The 17261-nt window shown below is 34.0% G+C and overlaps 1 protein-coding gene across 1 annotated transcript; it reads left to right on the forward strand.

Moving 5' to 3' along the window:
* The first annotated feature begins 5846 nt into the window (after window positions 1-5846).
* Window positions 5847-7116, forward strand: LOC129899704 (LOB domain-containing protein 15). Its single transcript, XM_055974731.1, has 3 exons — window positions 5847-6009; window positions 6206-6461; window positions 6644-7116. The coding sequence occupies exons 1-3, from the start codon at window positions 5996-5998 to the stop codon at window positions 7022-7024; spliced, it is 651 nt and encodes a 216-aa protein (XP_055830706.1). The 5' UTR covers window positions 5847-5995; the 3' UTR covers window positions 7025-7116.
* Window positions 7117-17261: the final 10145 nt, after the last annotated feature.

Genomic DNA, 17261 nt, shown 5'->3' on the forward strand with positions numbered 1-17261 from the left:
GTAGTTTGGCCCCTGGCGCGACGCGCCACTAAAAGTTGTGTAGGGTTTTTCAGGCCAAATTCCCAGAACTCAGAACAATGGCCTTGGCGCTGTAAGGGCGCGACGCGCCACTATCGCGCCAGAAACATGCCTCAGTAGTTTGGTCTCTGGCGCGGCACGCTACTACGAGGTGTGCATGTTTTAGGCGTATTTAACCTGGCGCTGCAATGGCGCGACGTGCCACTATCGCGCCAGGTGCATTTTTGCCTATTTTTCAGAACTTTTGAGAAGGGGTAATTTGGGAATTCCCCCAAATTATATATGTATCAGCCCTAACACATTTTGGGATCATTTTCAATCCCTCACTCTCTCTCTAAAAGCCCTAGGAGCTTCTCTCTCTCTCTCTCTTCTTCTTCTTCTCCATTTCCAACAAGAAGAGTTCCAAGAGCTTCAAGATTTGAGTCCTCCATTGAAGACCCAACATCAAGGTTTCTTCAAAGTCTTCAACCAAGGTATGTAAGGCTAACCTAAAATATGGATTTAGTTCTTCCATATGACCATAAATGTGTTGAATAGGAGTGGTGAAAGAGTTGAACCTTCTAAGAAAGTTTTCTTGAAAGTTTTCCTAAACTATAGAATGTTTTTTTTGATACTATTAGTTGATTGATGTTTTTAATGATTTGAGTTACTAAATAGTTATCTTTCATATTATTGATTATAAATGTATCTTTGTATATAGATGTTGACGATATTATTGAGTTGAGTTTTGTTGAGAGTATGGATTCATGTTTCATTCACATGAACCCGAGATGAGATTTCTTTGGTCATAATTTGTCTTGAGTTGAGGTGGATGGTTTTGTGTATATATGTATTGATTGGAATGAAAATGATGAATTGGATAGTTAAGAATGTCCCTTTGTTTCTATAATTTGAACATAGGACTAAAATGATGTGATGATAATAGTTGACAATGATGTGATGATAATATTTGATGGTGATGTGAATGACGATGTTTTAATGATGGTGTGAGTGATGATGTGAATAGTGATTATCTAATATGTGTAGAATGATTGATGAAGAGGTATGTTGATGAGGATGTTGTGTGATGAAGTGGATTGGAGTCTAATGTGATTTTGTGGTATATGATGTGCAAAAATTTGAGTTGATTGGAGTCTTAGAAATATTTTGAAAATAAATGATCCTTTGAGGAGGAGCTTTAAATATATTATTTGTGAACCTTTTTCATAAACTATTTATACACTAATTTGAGTCTAAAGAACTATTAGTTTCATCTTTGATTTAGAAAGGAGTTTAAGTATGAGTTGAGTATGAGGAGCCTTTAAATGAGTTGAGTATTTTTACATTAAAGTATCTATTTTAAGTTTGAGTTGAGGAGTTGAAATTATATTTTTATGTACATAATATTTTCTGCAATCATTGAGTTGAGATTGTATAAATTTTTAAAGAGAAGAGTTTGATGATTTGAGATGAGTCGATTTGAAAGAAGGTCCAATGAGACTTGTCATTATGAGTTAATCGAGTTGAAATGAGAACAGAGTTGATGAGGTGGCAATGTTCCACATGAAACTAGCCGTGAGGGCTTGTTTGAGATGATTGGAGGAGTTTTATAAGCATGGAGTCATGGGAGGAGTATCGAGCACCGAATTGGGCAAGAGTATAGTCCATACTCGAACCCAATACCTATGTTGCCAAACGTAGGGGGGATTGAACCGTTAAAGTCGGATGCTTCCCCGAGAGATTTGTCCTGACATTATAGGACTTGGTTGGATTGGATCCATGAGTGTTTGATTCGTTCATACCCTGGCAAGGTATGAACGAGCGCAACAACAACGTCATTTTGTTGTACCTTCACTGGCTCATAAGTGATGGTTGTCGGTTAAGCTAAACTCCCATTTAGGTCTTGATAGTACTCTGAGTCAGTTGAGTTGAGTGAGTTGCTATATGCTTATGAGTTAGTTCTGTCTAAACTATTTCTTGTTAGAGTTAGGACGCTTGAGTGAGTTGTTACATATTTATTGATTTGAGTCCTTTGAGTTGAATTGTAAAAAGTTGCATAATTTAATTTATATATTTACTGAGTTGAGTCCTTTGAGCTGATGGTTGAGTTGGATGTTGAGTAGATTGTATAAGTTCAGATTGGAGTAGATGAATTGCGATTGGATTGAATAGAATGGTATGTGACTAGATTGGATTTGATTATTGAGTTGATTGTTCAGTTGAGTGTATATAATCGGATTGAACATGATTGAAAGAGATCGAATTGTACATGATTTGATTGAACTGTATTATACATGATTGGATTGGACTGTATGGTATATGATTGATCCTTGTCTAAAAATGTATTCTTACTTTAGACTTATGATGCCTTATTTGAGTCTCTCTTATCTTCCTGAGTTGAGATATTTGAACTAGCATTACTCTTCCTTGAGGTATGTTTCATTCTGCCATTTTACATACCAGTACATTCCACGTACTGACGCCATTTGGCCTGCATCGTTTCATGATGCAGAGACAGGTTTATGAGATCGTCAATATGAGCATCATTGGGGATCTATTTACACTCAGCGTATTGGTGAGTCCTCCCCTACATTCGGAGGATACCGTTTGTGTATTCTTATATTGAGTTAGCCCTTTTTATTTTATTTGAGGTAGCCATGAACATGTCATTGTCACCAATTAGATAGTAGTGATAGAGGCTTCATAGACTAGATAGTTATGCGTCGATTAAGTATTTCTTTCCTTAAATTATTCTTGTCAAACTATTTATAATGACAAATATTAGAGTTGATTTGTTGGCCCGTGGCCTTTATTCTTTGAGTTAGACTGATGTTTGAGTTGCCCACCGAATATTCTCTTTATTCTTTTGTCTTCCGCTGATCGAATGAATGAGCGGATGTGTGATCAGGCTATGTGGTTCGCTTGGGAGCCAGAAATGGTTTCTAAGTGTCGGTTACGTCTAGGGTACCCTCCCGGGGCGTGACAATCTATTTCCTTCCATCTTTCAGTGAGACCTCTTTGCATTTGAAGGATCTCTTAGTTATTTCATTCAGTATTTCTTTATTAGTCTTTTGAGGTAGCCGTAGGCCTATCCTAATATCCATTCAGAGTCAGTTTTGAGGCTTCATAGACTAGACATAGAAAGAGTTTAGAGTTCATTAAGTTCAACTTTTTAGAGTAATGTTTTAAAACAGTATTTTGATATACATTGAGAGATTTATTTTGAGGTGCATGAATTTACATTCAAAGTAATTTAAATGTTCACCATTATAATACTATTTCTGTTGAGTTGAGTCTTTCGCTGAGTAGTTAGCCAGATAAAGGGTTCGATTGAAAACCAACAATAATTTCTGAATTACGATTATGCCTAGGATGTAGACTCGAGACATAACATGAAGAGACAAGCGGAGGCTCTAAACAAGTACAGGAGCTTTCTTAATTTGTTTGAGTTTTTTCATCTTTTTTTCCTCATATTTTGTCTTTGTTGGATTTGATATGGGCCCAACACTTTTGAGCTGCCCCGGTTGTGTAAATATTTTCTTTTCATTCTAATAAACGACTCAATGGTCTTTTAATAATAAAAAAACTATAACAATAATGACATTTTATTATAGCGGTGCACTTTTGTAAAAAGATACTCTATAACGGTCATACTCAAATGAGTTATAAGAATATTTTATAAAAAACATATTAGTTATAAAATAAAATATTAAAATATTTATGTTGATCATCATTTAGTTATAATAAATTTCAAGTATGAATATCTAAAAAATATATATTTTATCTAAAAGAAGCCCATAAGTTACGATCATAACTTCACTACATCCGTAAGTTATTTTGGTTAAATTGGTTTACATATACATTCATTTTTCTTGTTATACAAAATTATTAAATTAATTATCCTGCATACTTGTTTTTATAAGAGAAAAATAAGATCAAAATGTTAATTATCGGTATACATATATAATATGATATCATAGTAGCATAACCATGAATTTTAATTTATTTAGGGCGTTCAAATTTTGAATTAGTAAATAAATTTTTGTTAGATGACTGTGCACCTAAAAGATTAAAATCAAACTATGCAAATATTTTACTAAATTATAAAAAAATCTTGTAATAAAATTAACAATTGTATAATATAAAACTACAGAAAATAAAAAGTAGGTTTGGGGGGGGGGGGGGGGGAATCAAACATCGAGTATCATACAACTTCGTGAACATCTTTGCCGCTGATCTACAACTCTTTATTTATTTTGTGAAGGATCTTCAAAACATAATACATAATTATATATAGTAATATTGCACCACTGTACCACATTGTAACAACCATAATTCTTTTAGACAAATACTAATACTATAACGAGGTTTGACTATATGGAACAATCTGCAGATGAGTTTAAAAGTTTATGCCATAACTTCCCACATATAGAGTAAATAGAAGGCACCAACAGCCTTTAGGAAACGAGATTCTTATTTTAAGAGTACTATTAAAATCACAACAGCTTTATAGTGGATTCTGCATGACCAGAAATCACATAACGATAAAAATTAGCATTAATCAATATTTAATAAATTAAAAGTGCTAATATTCCTAAATTTATAGTTTCTATTTACTGCCTTACGATTCTTATTTTCTGGGCATAAAGAACACCTGGTTCCTCAAAAACTAATAATTGAAGGACTCAAATTTGACATAGATAAGTATAAATATGCAAACTAGTAACTATTCGATGAGAACCAAACAATAAATTTGTCAGAAATACTGGAGCATTATATTGTTGGTATTCTATATGCAAATAGGAATATTTTTTTTCATCAGAGTATTTGTAGTTTACTGGCAATTTGAAGAAACATGGAATGAAATTGAAATAACAAAAAGAAATTTGATCCCAAGGAGTATCAAAGCGCCATATTTGCAAAAAAAAAAATAAAGAGATTTATTGCCGTTTGGTAAAATGAAGTAGCGCATTTTCATGATCACAAGCATCAATAATCAAATGGTGATGGTGACATGCTATTTTTTAAAGGACATAACAATTATATTTAATTAACAAGTTCCATTTGCTCCCGAATATGGACATTTTAATGAAGTGATGTCTTGATATTGACAAGAAACTAACTTGCCTTGAACTTACCAAGCAGACTAATATATTCCCATTAAGCTCAATGACAATATGTATGCTTCAGCAACTTCTATATACAGATACATCAATCATCAACACTATGGCTTGTCATCAAGAAAATAAAAAGAAAACGAAATAAGAGTCACTTCTAGTGATATGAAGAACAATTATCTGCCCCAGCGATCATGAACTTAGCAATTAGGCATGATATCTGTTTCCACATAAGGTTTATAACTTAAACCATAACTATTTATTTTATATCTTTATCAAAATTTGATGGTAAATTACTACCCTCACTCTATTCTATGACACTTTTTATTTATCAAGGGTCGGTTTGACAAACTTTAAAAATAGTCAATTTATTTCATTTTCGAAATTAAATGGGAATAAATTAATATATTTTAAAGCTAATATTAAGATATTCAAATATTACAGAAGAGCTTTATAGAAAAATATGGTATTGTAACGAAATAATAAATATAACATATTTACTAGAAAACACCCTACTCTTAATTACTGTGGTCTTTCTCATATTTCCTTCATTTGTCACGAGTGAATATATCCTCGTACAGCTGCTAGAGAGGGCCACAACTACTTATGAACAAAAAGGAAGTCTTGGCCACTTCATTAATTATATTACTGGGGTCTCATTATTCAGTTTGTATATTAAAAAGTAATAGTACTTTCTCGACCAACTTTTTATTGTATTTCTTGCCTTTTAAGCACTCTTTTGTACCCTCCCTACCCCCAAATCTCACTCTCATATTTCTTCATTTTTCCTCCAATCCAAACATTTCCTTCTTCTCTTCTTTTTTTTTTCCTCTGCTTAAATCTACTTTAGCTCTAGCTCCGTATACAGATAGTATGCCTGAATGTCAAGAGAAAGGTATTCATCAACCACCTACTGGTTTTTAACACACAAAAAATGTTCTTTTAATTTCTTCTAGAAGATTCGCTTTCCCCTTTGTTATCCAAGATTCATGTTTTGGAAACTATTGTACTTACATATCAAATTGGTTAATCGTCGTTAATTGTTAATCAAATACTTCTACTGTTTAATTTCTTTACAATATTGATATCAGGGAGAGATATGAGGAGATAGGGAAAAAAATAAAGAGGGAAGCAGATGACTACTCGCAGATGGGAAGAAGATATATGTTGGTGCCTCCAGGAAACACAACCTTAAACACCGTAACGCCTTGTGCTGCCTGTAAGCTTTTGAGACGTCGTTGTGCTCAAGAATGTCCATTTTCTCCCTATTTTTCCCCCCATGAACCCCAAAAGTTTGCTTCTGTTCACAAGGTTTTTGGTGCTAGTAATGTTTCCAAGATGCTAATGGTAAGTACCTAATTCATCCATTTTTACTTTCAATAAGTTTGCCTCTCTGATTCTTGAATCGAAGACTGATACCATCTTATCAACAAGTTTAAACTGCTTAAAAGAGGTCATACGTTTATTTAATAAATTATATATTATTGAATCAATTTCCATGTAAAATTGGTTGACCAATATATACGCAGGAGGTACCTGAGAGCCAAAGAGCAGATACGGCTAATAGCTTGGTTTATGAAGCAAATGTAAGGTTAAGAGATCCAGTGTATGGGTGCATGGGAGCCATTTCTGCTCTACAACAGCAAGTTCAAGCTTTACAAATGGAGCTGAATGTTATTAGGGCGGAGATATTAAAGTACAACACAACTACTCTCATTCCGTCTTCTCATATTACATCATTGCTTTCTTCTGGAGCTGTATCCATCGCCACACTGCCACCACCGCCACCATTAACAATTCTTCCTTCAACGATATCTTCTGCAGATGCAACATTGTACACTCAACCGTGTACAACTACTACTGAATTTAGCAACATATCCAGTGAGAATAATATATCCTATTTTGGCTAAATTTGTTAGTTATTCTTATTGCAAATTAAGAATCAATTGAGTACAATAAGCAATAAATTGTTTAATGGCAAAATAAGATATCCATGTTCTGTTACAATCATTTTCCTTTTTAATCACTATAAAGATCAAAGTGAAAGATTAAATTCATCTTTAATCTTAACATTCTCTCATTTTGTGTTTGTTTCTTAATTGTTATATTAATTTTATTGACAATGAGTTTTCCTACATGCACCAAGAGTGCACATTTACTTACCACATATAATTAAGGCATACGCTAGTAGGTTCTATTATTTTATATATCTTCTATATTTTCCTGCTATTCACCCTCTAGTATCTTTCATAATTTTTTATTACACTAGGAAAAGGGAAGGAAAAAAATGTCCACTGATAATTGAACCCCTACCTATTGTGTGGAAACTCCTTCTAATACCACTATACTGTAAGGCTTGGCTTCCCCTAACAATCATAGAACTATAGATATTTTTCGTTCAATTAATGCTCATTTTATCTCGTACTGGAGTTAATCCCGTGATAGTCATAGAAAGTTACAATAATAATGTCCTAGTTGCTGAAGAGCTACCAGAGATAGATTCTTTGACCAGAAATAATTCGATTTAGATGGAGGATACCAATCCAGAAGTTTTCGAACTCAAAATCCTTTAATATGAAATTGAGTAGAGGAGAAAAAAGTTAGTACAGATAAACCAGTTAATTTCAGCCCAAATGTGTCTAAAATACTTTCTCTTAATATTGAATGATATTCTTTACATTTTCTTGGTTAAGAATACTGTGCAATATTAAGATGATCAGTGAAAATAATTGTATATATAACGGTGCAGGTACATATATATAAATCTATTAAGCTTGTTTTAACATTTTAAAAGGTGTTTTCTCATCTAATTTAAATTGTACGTTGAAGATTTGAACTTAAAAAACTGATTAGCAACAGTAACAATGATCATAAGGTGAGTTAATTAATTGAGTTTGTGAAAAGTTAAAGTAAATACGAAAATGTAGTTGAATTGTTAGCTGGTCAGTAGTCCTGCCAGCTAATTTTGTCTTTTGTATAATTTAGGGCTTCCTTGGCGTGTGGAGTTCAATATACATTAAGAGGAAGGCAAAGGAACCCTTTAATAATAATGTAAACTAACTTATAGGGAACTTCATTCCCTTCACTATCTTTTATTAATTATAAATATTCTCTTCCCAAAAAAAAAAAGATTACGGTGGGGGAGGCTTCTTCATAAACTCACCATATTACAAATTTAATACTAAGACGAAATTCGATGTCTCACTCATGTAAGTCTCTTTCAGAAGTGTCTAAAACCAATGCAGAGAATTGATGGAATTTGGTCTAAGGTCATGGTTGCTTCAGATGTTGGCATCTTATTTGTCTTTACACAACATCGATCCCATTCATTTCCTCATTGAAAATAATTCTTAATTTATAGTTTTACTGATCCCAAAGTCTCATCTTTAGTGACTCTTATGAGGCAAGTTATGGAAGGAAACTGCTTTGAAACATTCCATGATCAATTTTTAAAAAGAACCAAAACAAATGGTCATGTACGCCAAGTTAATCGGCTCCCCACGTGAAGTTAGTCTATTAAGCTACAATTTATGGCTAAAATGGATGATCAACCTTAATATCTACTCAAGCTTTTGCAAAAATCTAGTCAAGCATGTTCTCTTGTGCAATTCAGTGTTAAAGTAATCATTAAGGGGTTGTTTGGTAGATAAGAATTAATAGTATTGAATAGTGTGTATTAGTGATACTAGCATTAATTATTTGGTAACCTGTTGACATTAGTTATCCTAAAATTATTTCTTATACATTGTTTTGTCTGATGTATCTGTTAGAATGTATGCTTCCTCCATAACAGTCGGAATCGAGTCCTTATCAAAAATCAGTACAAAAAACTTAAAGAATAGAAAGATAAAATCAGACTCAAGATTTTACGTGGAAACTCCTTGCTCAAGAGAGAAAAACTACGACCTATCCCAAAGGACAAGAACAAAAACGATTGATAACTCTATCAGGTCCTTGATCTTCCTCAAGAACAAATTTCACATTCTTGAGAGCATGAGCTTCAATGGATTTTTTCTTTTTAGTGATTCGAAAAAGCCAAGTAAGAATGGTTGTAATGAGTGTATATATCAGTGATATACACTGCGTTGTACGATTTGTATTGGTTAGACCACTGGCCTTCTGCGCAGGGACTCGGCCGCGTACACGTAGATCTGCCGACTTGGAAGGATGAAAATGAAAACACAGAACTAGTCTAGCTTCCTTTATAGATTAGGAGTAGACCGTACAAGATTAAGACCAAGAAATTACAACTCTAAAAACAAGAACAAAAACGATTGATAACTCTATTAGGTCCTTGATCTTCTATAAGAACATATTTCAAATTCTTGAGAGCATGAGCTTCAATGGATTTTTCCTTTTTAGTGATTCCAAAAAGCCAAGTGAGAATGGTTGTAAAGAGTGTATATATCAGTGATACACAATGCGTTGGTTTGACAACTGTCCTTCTGCGTAGGAACTCGGCTGCATACACACAAACCTAAAGACTTGACAGGATATGTTTTGTACTATTTGTCTGTTGTTGTTATTAGCAAAGCGACCTCAAAGGGACCATGTCCTTTACCTGTTCCCTGAGTTTGTTAAATCATCAAAACCAACTCACACTAAGCATTATCAATTTCTTCCTTTTAGATGATAACAAACTCATTTACAATATTCTCCCTTTATCAACTAAGAACAGAATTAGAAGTAATTAATCTTCCTAGCCAAATATTCAATATTCCCCCTTTCACCAATATCCAGGTAATAGAAACAAGAGATGAATTTCCCCCTTTCACCAAGCTCTCCCCTTCTCCTACTCCTATCATCAGCTTACAGTAGTATCTAAATTTTTGTCACATATTGTTTACAAAAATACCTTCCACAAATATGGTGAAAAGAATGTGAAAAAGATTTTTTCGAGGGCAGTTGTGTCTTTACCATGCTAATGCATGCATTACAAATCCTTGCATTGCCTAATACCATGATTTGACATATGTAGTTATATATAGCATAATACCAAATAGAGTGTTGCATTAATTATACATAAATTGAAAAAAGTTTATGAAATAAGTAAGATATTAGTAATACACGAAACTAATACATGCAATATTTTATCTAATATATCCTACCAAGTCTGAAACCATTAATCAAAACTATTCATTATTACACTTTCTATATCCTCGTGCGAGTGAACAGACACGAAAACAATAGCGAGAAAGCTAATGGTTTTATTTTCACAATGTATTCGGTTCATCACTAGTTCTCTTGATAATTAGTTGCAACCGTTTCACTATTCTCATCAAACAGGAATAATCAGAATATAGAATAAGAAGCTTTACGTCCCAGGGACTTGGCATGAAAAATGATTATTAACAAAGTTGGACCCTAATTTGACATAAGTTTTTTTATGAATTATGATGAGATATTGTATCTCTCAGAACCTGCAGCAAAAGAAAAATATATTCATTTCTTTAAGATCTTGTATCCCAATACTGAGATATTGATTTTTTTGCCTTTTTTCCTTGCAAAATGATTTTCTATTTATCACACACATTTTCTCGTCTACTTGTAAATTATAATAGTCTGTCAGTATAAGAACAAGCGCAGAAATACAGTTTTGGAACTGAATTAATCTTTACGTTACATATTATATCATATATTACGAAAAGTGAAGTAACAAAGTTAAAGTTGGATTACCATTTTATTCCTATACTAAATCAAATTTTATAAAATATTTAATATAATGACCCTCTAGGTCATTTTCTCATTATTGCATTTTTATCATCGTTTAAAGCGTTTCTATAGCGACCCCAAGTCATTTATTACTTGTTGCGATTAACAGTTCGGTCATTTGGTCGTTCGTTTGATTTTTAACCAAGTTTCTTTGTTTTGGAGCTTTTGAAACTTGAAAGGTTGACTTCTGTCATGAGTTTAGGTAAACGGCAGGAGAATAGAATTTTCACGGATCTATTAGCTCCAGAACATTGAGTTTGGTCCAGAGGGACCTTTCGTGCGGATGCTGAGGCTTCCAGACTAATCCTGAGCTCCCTTGTGGATTTTGAATAAAAATAGAGTTTGGGTGTGAGACCCACTTTTCATCAAGATGATGTCGATTGAAAGTTTTGACATCTCCAATGAGTTCGGAATATCGCATTTGGTAGGGTGACATATTTCGTTTGCACGCATGAAATTCTAAACGAATTTGCACCCAAACGGAGATTTTGAACTTGGCCAAAACCAACTGGTGCAGGCAAGGATGCATTTGAACGAAGTAGGTTACATTCATGGAGGCCTGGGAGTTTGGTCTCTGTGATTGTGGGGCCTTAGCCGCATTCGTGAAGGCTAGAGTAATTTGCCTTTGGCGATCACGGGCTCCCCTCTGCATTCGCAAAGGCCTAGTTGTGCGGCCCTTCGCGTTCGCTAAGACCTTCTCTACAATCACGGAGAGTAAAGTCGTCTGGGTTGTTTATTTGAAAGAAAGATGCGATTCAACTATGAATTAGAATTTACTTTGGCGATTGTGAGAGCTAGGAGTGTTTGATTTGGGTGATTTCAAGTTTGGTGTGTTCGAAGAGATTGTTGCTACACATTGAAGTGTTCGGGGATGTTGAGGACTGCTCGTTTGAGATAAAATCTTCCCCTAAGGGGATGCTCAGCTCTTTCGTGGAGTTTTTCTTTGGGTTTTATTATATGGGCTGTTTCGTTAAGTTTTCAAGATTGAATTGTGTTCAGTTTGGGAAAAAAGTTCAGTACGCTCATTTGGATCTTTTGATAGAGTCAATTTCAGGATCCCAACATGGGTCCCGTAGTTTCATCTGAGACTCAATTTTGGATCTATCTCTAATTGTTGCAATATTAGTGTCTAAATGGCCGTATTGACATTTTGATCATGTTGTTGATAGAGCGGAATCTTTCAGAGGCCATTCGAAAGGGTAAAACTCTAGAATTATGATTTTTGGAGCACGCACAGTCTTCTTTGAGGTAGGCTATAACTTTTCAATCTTTTGATTGAGCTAGAGAATGCAATAAATTCATGTTTATTAGTTGGAATTTGTGTTGGGTTGCTAGTTGATCATGTCTTCCTTAGGTAGAAATCATGTTTTAGGCTATATTTCAAATTTTTGGGACTATTAGAATGTTTATTTTCCCTTTTTGTGATCATCCTTACTTTGTGACCTTTATTTATACTTTTTTTTATTGGAATATTGTTATTAGCCTTGGCCTAGGTTTAGGCTAGTGCTGTCTTATTCTTACCTTTTGGATCCGATATGCCTTAGATTTGATCAAATATCTCTTTGAAAGACATAGCTCCCTATAGATTGTTCGGTTGGGATTTTGGGTATTGATTGAATAATAAAAATTGGATGTGGTTAGAGCTTGGAGTGATTTATTGATGACACAGAATATCGAATTTCTCTCTGACTGCTCGTATTGTACCATATTTAAGGCCTGATCATGTGATATCTTCATCCATGGTTCAATTCCTGACATTTCTCTTCATGTAACACCCCAAAAATCCTAATTCAGATCATATTAGGAAAGAGGCCCAAAAAATAATTCCACGTTCCATAGAAAGAGGTGTGTACGGACCCTTTTACAGTTCGTGAAAGAAACCACGGGTGGTTAACGGATCCGTTGATCAGATCTTGGGTTTGGAAATTTATGAAGAGGGTTTCACGGATGGATTTATGGACCATGGAAGCTTTCATGGGGCGGTTCGAAACAAGACCCCCAGAAATAGAGACTTTTACGGGCACTTGTAAGACTTGTAAAGATTTATACGGCCTTTAGAGGAATCCATAGAAGACAACCCCTCCGAGTCCATATCCCCTCTATTTTCTCAAACACCTTTACAAACCGTGAAGAGTTGTACGATCCGTGAAGGCTTCCACCCTTTCCAAGTTGAAGCCTTAAAGTTTCAGGACCAAAATAAGCTCCTTATTAGTATCATTCAGCCCTTCCCTCCTCATATTTATTCTTTGGACATAGATCAAGGTTTCAAGAGGAGAAAATCTATTGTTTCTAGGGCTATAAATAAATTCTTCAAATTTTGTCAAAGAACACTGTTCTTCCGGATATGTAAGACTAACCATAGTGTTGGGCTAAGTTCTTTCTCATATCCCTACATCTAAGATTCAGTCATTAAAGATATAAGTGTAGGGTTTCACCAAAAAGTTCCATGAATTTCTAGTTGGGTTATGTTTTATATACTAAATCCTGTGTTATTCTATTTATCAAAATTATGATATTACATGCTATTGATATCTTTGAGTTATTGTTCAATCTTTGATCACATGAATCTTAATTATTGATAATTTTGATTTAAAGCTTTTATTCGATTATTTTCATGTATTTTGGATATTAAAGTGACTTTATTAACACTTCTAACGTCTTGTTGAAAAGGAGTTTTAAAGAGTACAAATGGTTCTAATTGTATCATTTTTCATAGAGGAAAGCGGTATTATTTCGAAAAGAGCATAAATGATTTTCGGAAAGCATTTCAGTTAAGTAAAGTAAAGATTAGTTTTTCCTAAAGAGGGTTTTTGAGTATTAACTCAACATAGATGATATATGAGCATAGTTGATAATTTTTGTTTTTCCTTGAGACTAATATTGAGCATCCATTTGGGTAAAGAGTTCATAAAAGTTGAAGCCCGATATATAACATACCTAGGTAGGATAGGGTCATACCACAATACGGGAGAGTCCTCACTTTCCTTTGAGAAGGACTATGAGATGGATCCATAAGTTAAAGTTGTTGTCCTGTGCCCCGGAAAGATATATGATGGCTCTGACAACGTGGAAAGGATGTTGTGTCATCATTGGGCTCATAAGTGATGGTTGTGAGTAAGGAAAACTCCCTATTAAAGTGAAGTATATAAGTTTAATGTTTTGCTTCTATTGCATAATTAATTGTACAAATTTAATGGTTTCCATTTCATGTTTTTGTCAAGCCCTGAGTCTACACCCTAGACGTGGCCGACACTCAAAAATCATTATTAATCCCAAGTGAACCGTAGGTCTGGCTAACTCACTGAGCGGAAGACTCAACTCATGAAAAGAGTAACTCAAGTGGGAAATATTATAAGAAAGCATCCTCATCAATCTTTAATTAAATATGTAAGTGCTCAAATTTAAAGTATAACTCAATTTCATAAATAAATAATAAAAATCATAGTTTTGAAAAAAACTCTGAACAACTCATAAAGACTCCACTCTACCCAGTCTATGGAGCCTATACTAACTTCTAAGAATGTGCCGAGACAAGTCCATGGGTACCTCACAAGAACTAATATAATAAAAAAACTGATAATGAAGGAGCGTCTCGCCAAAAGCTCGAGAAGGTAGATCCTCAACAGTGCATCTGTTGATGATCTCTAATATCTGTAGCTGCATTATAAAATAATGCAGTTCAAATGATGTCAGTACCTGAAATGTACGTCTATAGAATGACTGAAACAAAACTCACTCAAATCAAGAAACACAACTCTAGGCATAACTCAACTCAATAAATCAATACAATATAGTAAAAGACAGTGCTTTAAACATAAATAATGAATGTAGCTGAATATGTAAATTATAATACTTTACTTATTGGGAGTTTCTCAAACCAACAACCATCATTTATGAGCTAGTGACGATACAAAGAAGCACTGTCGTTGCCATAGTTGTCCAATATATTTCTAAGGTAAATGATGTCACATATCTGGATCCATATAAAGAATCCTCTTTTGGGACTATGAGGAGTCGCCCGAATTATTGGCATGATTCTATCCAACGCTGGCTATGTAGTTTATGAGGATTGAGTTATCTAAACTCTTATCCAAGTCGATGCTCAATACTACTCCTAAAATATTCAATATTCTCACATATATAAAGTGAGTGAAATACTCAAAATACATTTCATCTAGTATCATTGGACTTTTACATCAATTTATATCATATTCTCTTACCATCATCTCTTCTCTTAAATGTAGGTACCTCTCATCTCAATAATGCATTTGAAACATACATCAATTCTCAAAATATGACATTTAAAATATATTAATACTCGTGCTTGAAAATAGAGATCAAAAGACTTCTTCAAACTCAGCATCATGCTCAATTAAATAATGACAATAATCCTTCTTTTAAAATAAATAATATATAAAATATTTAATGCAAACCTCAACTAAGGTGTATGTGAATGCAAACATGAATCCCTAACTTAAAACATCGACTCATCAAGTATAATATAATATACATACTAGATATGTTAATGCAAGCATGAATCCATAACCTCAAACATTGACTCATCAAGTATAATATAATATACATACTAGAACTCAATAAAGAAGTAACTAGATATATCAAGGATTCATTTTAATTAGAAGTGAATCTCAAACTCTTGACTTAACTCGACTGTTGAAATATGTGGGGCACTAGTACAAACATAATCCAATGTTCTGATAGCCTTACGTACGTGGAACGAAGATATTCTATGCAAAAATCAAAGATGTCTTGAAACTCTTGAGCCCTATCTCTTCTTCTTTTCTCGAATCCTTTCTACCAAAAGTTCTAAGCATTAATGAGATCAAAAACCCTTTGGGTACTAATAAGGAACTAAATTTAGTCCCAAAATGGGTTGGGTTATGTTTGGAAAATAGTAGAAAAAGGCTAAACTAACCTTCATTAAATTGGCTTTGGGTAGTCTACGGGTGCCTTCCTACGGGTCATAACTATGGCTCGTAGGACTTATCTAACCCTTTTAAAGTTGTCTAAGTTATTCAAAGGTTCTACAAACCCCTCCTTACGACTTGTAGAACCTTCTACGGGTCATAGAGTGGGTCGTAGGCCACTGGCAGCTTGCCCTTCTCAACTTTTCCTCTTGGTGTTGAACTTGATCTAGGCTAGAATAATACAGGGTGTTGCAATATCTCCCCTTGAGATCATTCATCGCAGAATGATGACCAAGCATATAAATTACTCGAGGAACAAATGTAATGCAAGAACTTAAAACATCAAACTTAGGGATAACTCACTCAATTACATCAAATTCAAAAAGATACTAACTCAAAGATAGGAATATGAGTATTACTTTCAACATCTACACTAGAAGGAACGAATAGATGCGGGTACTTGAATTTCATATCCTCTTTGTCTTCCAATGTATCCTCTTCAATGAACTAATTAATTCATAAAACTTTGATTGAAGCAACCTCTTTGATTCTCAATTTACGAACCTGATGATTAAGAATTTGGACATAAATCTCTTCATAGGATAAACTATCTTTCACTCCAATATTTTTTGGAGGAACATTGGGTGAAGGATCTCCCAAGCATTTCTTAAGCATGGAGATATGGAACACTAGATGAATGACATCTAAATCTAATGGATTCTCTAACTTATATGCAACATTGCCAACTCTCTTGATAATCTGACAAGGACCAATGTATTGCAGACTCAACTTCTCTTTTTTCCCAAACCTTACAACACCTCTCATTGGTGAAACTTTCAAATACACTCAATCCTTTAACTTAAACTCCAAGTCTCTTCACATAACATTAGTGTAGGATTTTTGATGACTTTGGTGCAGTCTTTAGCCTTTTTTGAATAATCTTTACCTTCTTCATAGCTTGGTGTACCTGGTCTGACCTTATCAACTCAGCTTTACCAACTTCGAACCAACCAATTGGCTATATACATATCCTCTCATAAAGAGACTTATATGTAGACATTTAAATGCTCAAATAATAGCTTTTATTGTAAGGAAACTTAATAAGCAGCAAATGGTCATCCTAATTACCTCTAAAGTCAATAATACATGCTATCAACATATCTTCAAGGGTTTGAATTTTACGCTCTGAACTGAAATCCTTCTGAAATGACTTCCAAAATAGTGTACTGAATTGGTTACTTCTTTCTGAGATATTAGACAAGAGCACTTCATGCAATCTGATTATTTCTCAAATATACAACCTTGTATAATCCTCGGCCGCATCTATAGTATTAATAGGTAAGAAGTGGGTTGATTTGGTCATTCTATCTGCAATCACCAAAATAGAGTCATGTTGTATACGAGAATGTGGTATGACTATTATGAAATCCATATTGATTATCTCCCAGTTTCATTCTGGAACTTATATTCTAAGCTACACCACAAGGCCTTTAATGCTCAACTTTTACTT

The sequence above is a fragment of the Solanum dulcamara genome, chromosome 8 (genome assembly GCF_947179165.1).
Source record: "Solanum dulcamara chromosome 8, daSolDulc1.2, whole genome shotgun sequence".
NCBI classification, from domain to species: Eukaryota; Viridiplantae; Streptophyta; class Magnoliopsida; order Solanales; family Solanaceae; genus Solanum; species Solanum dulcamara.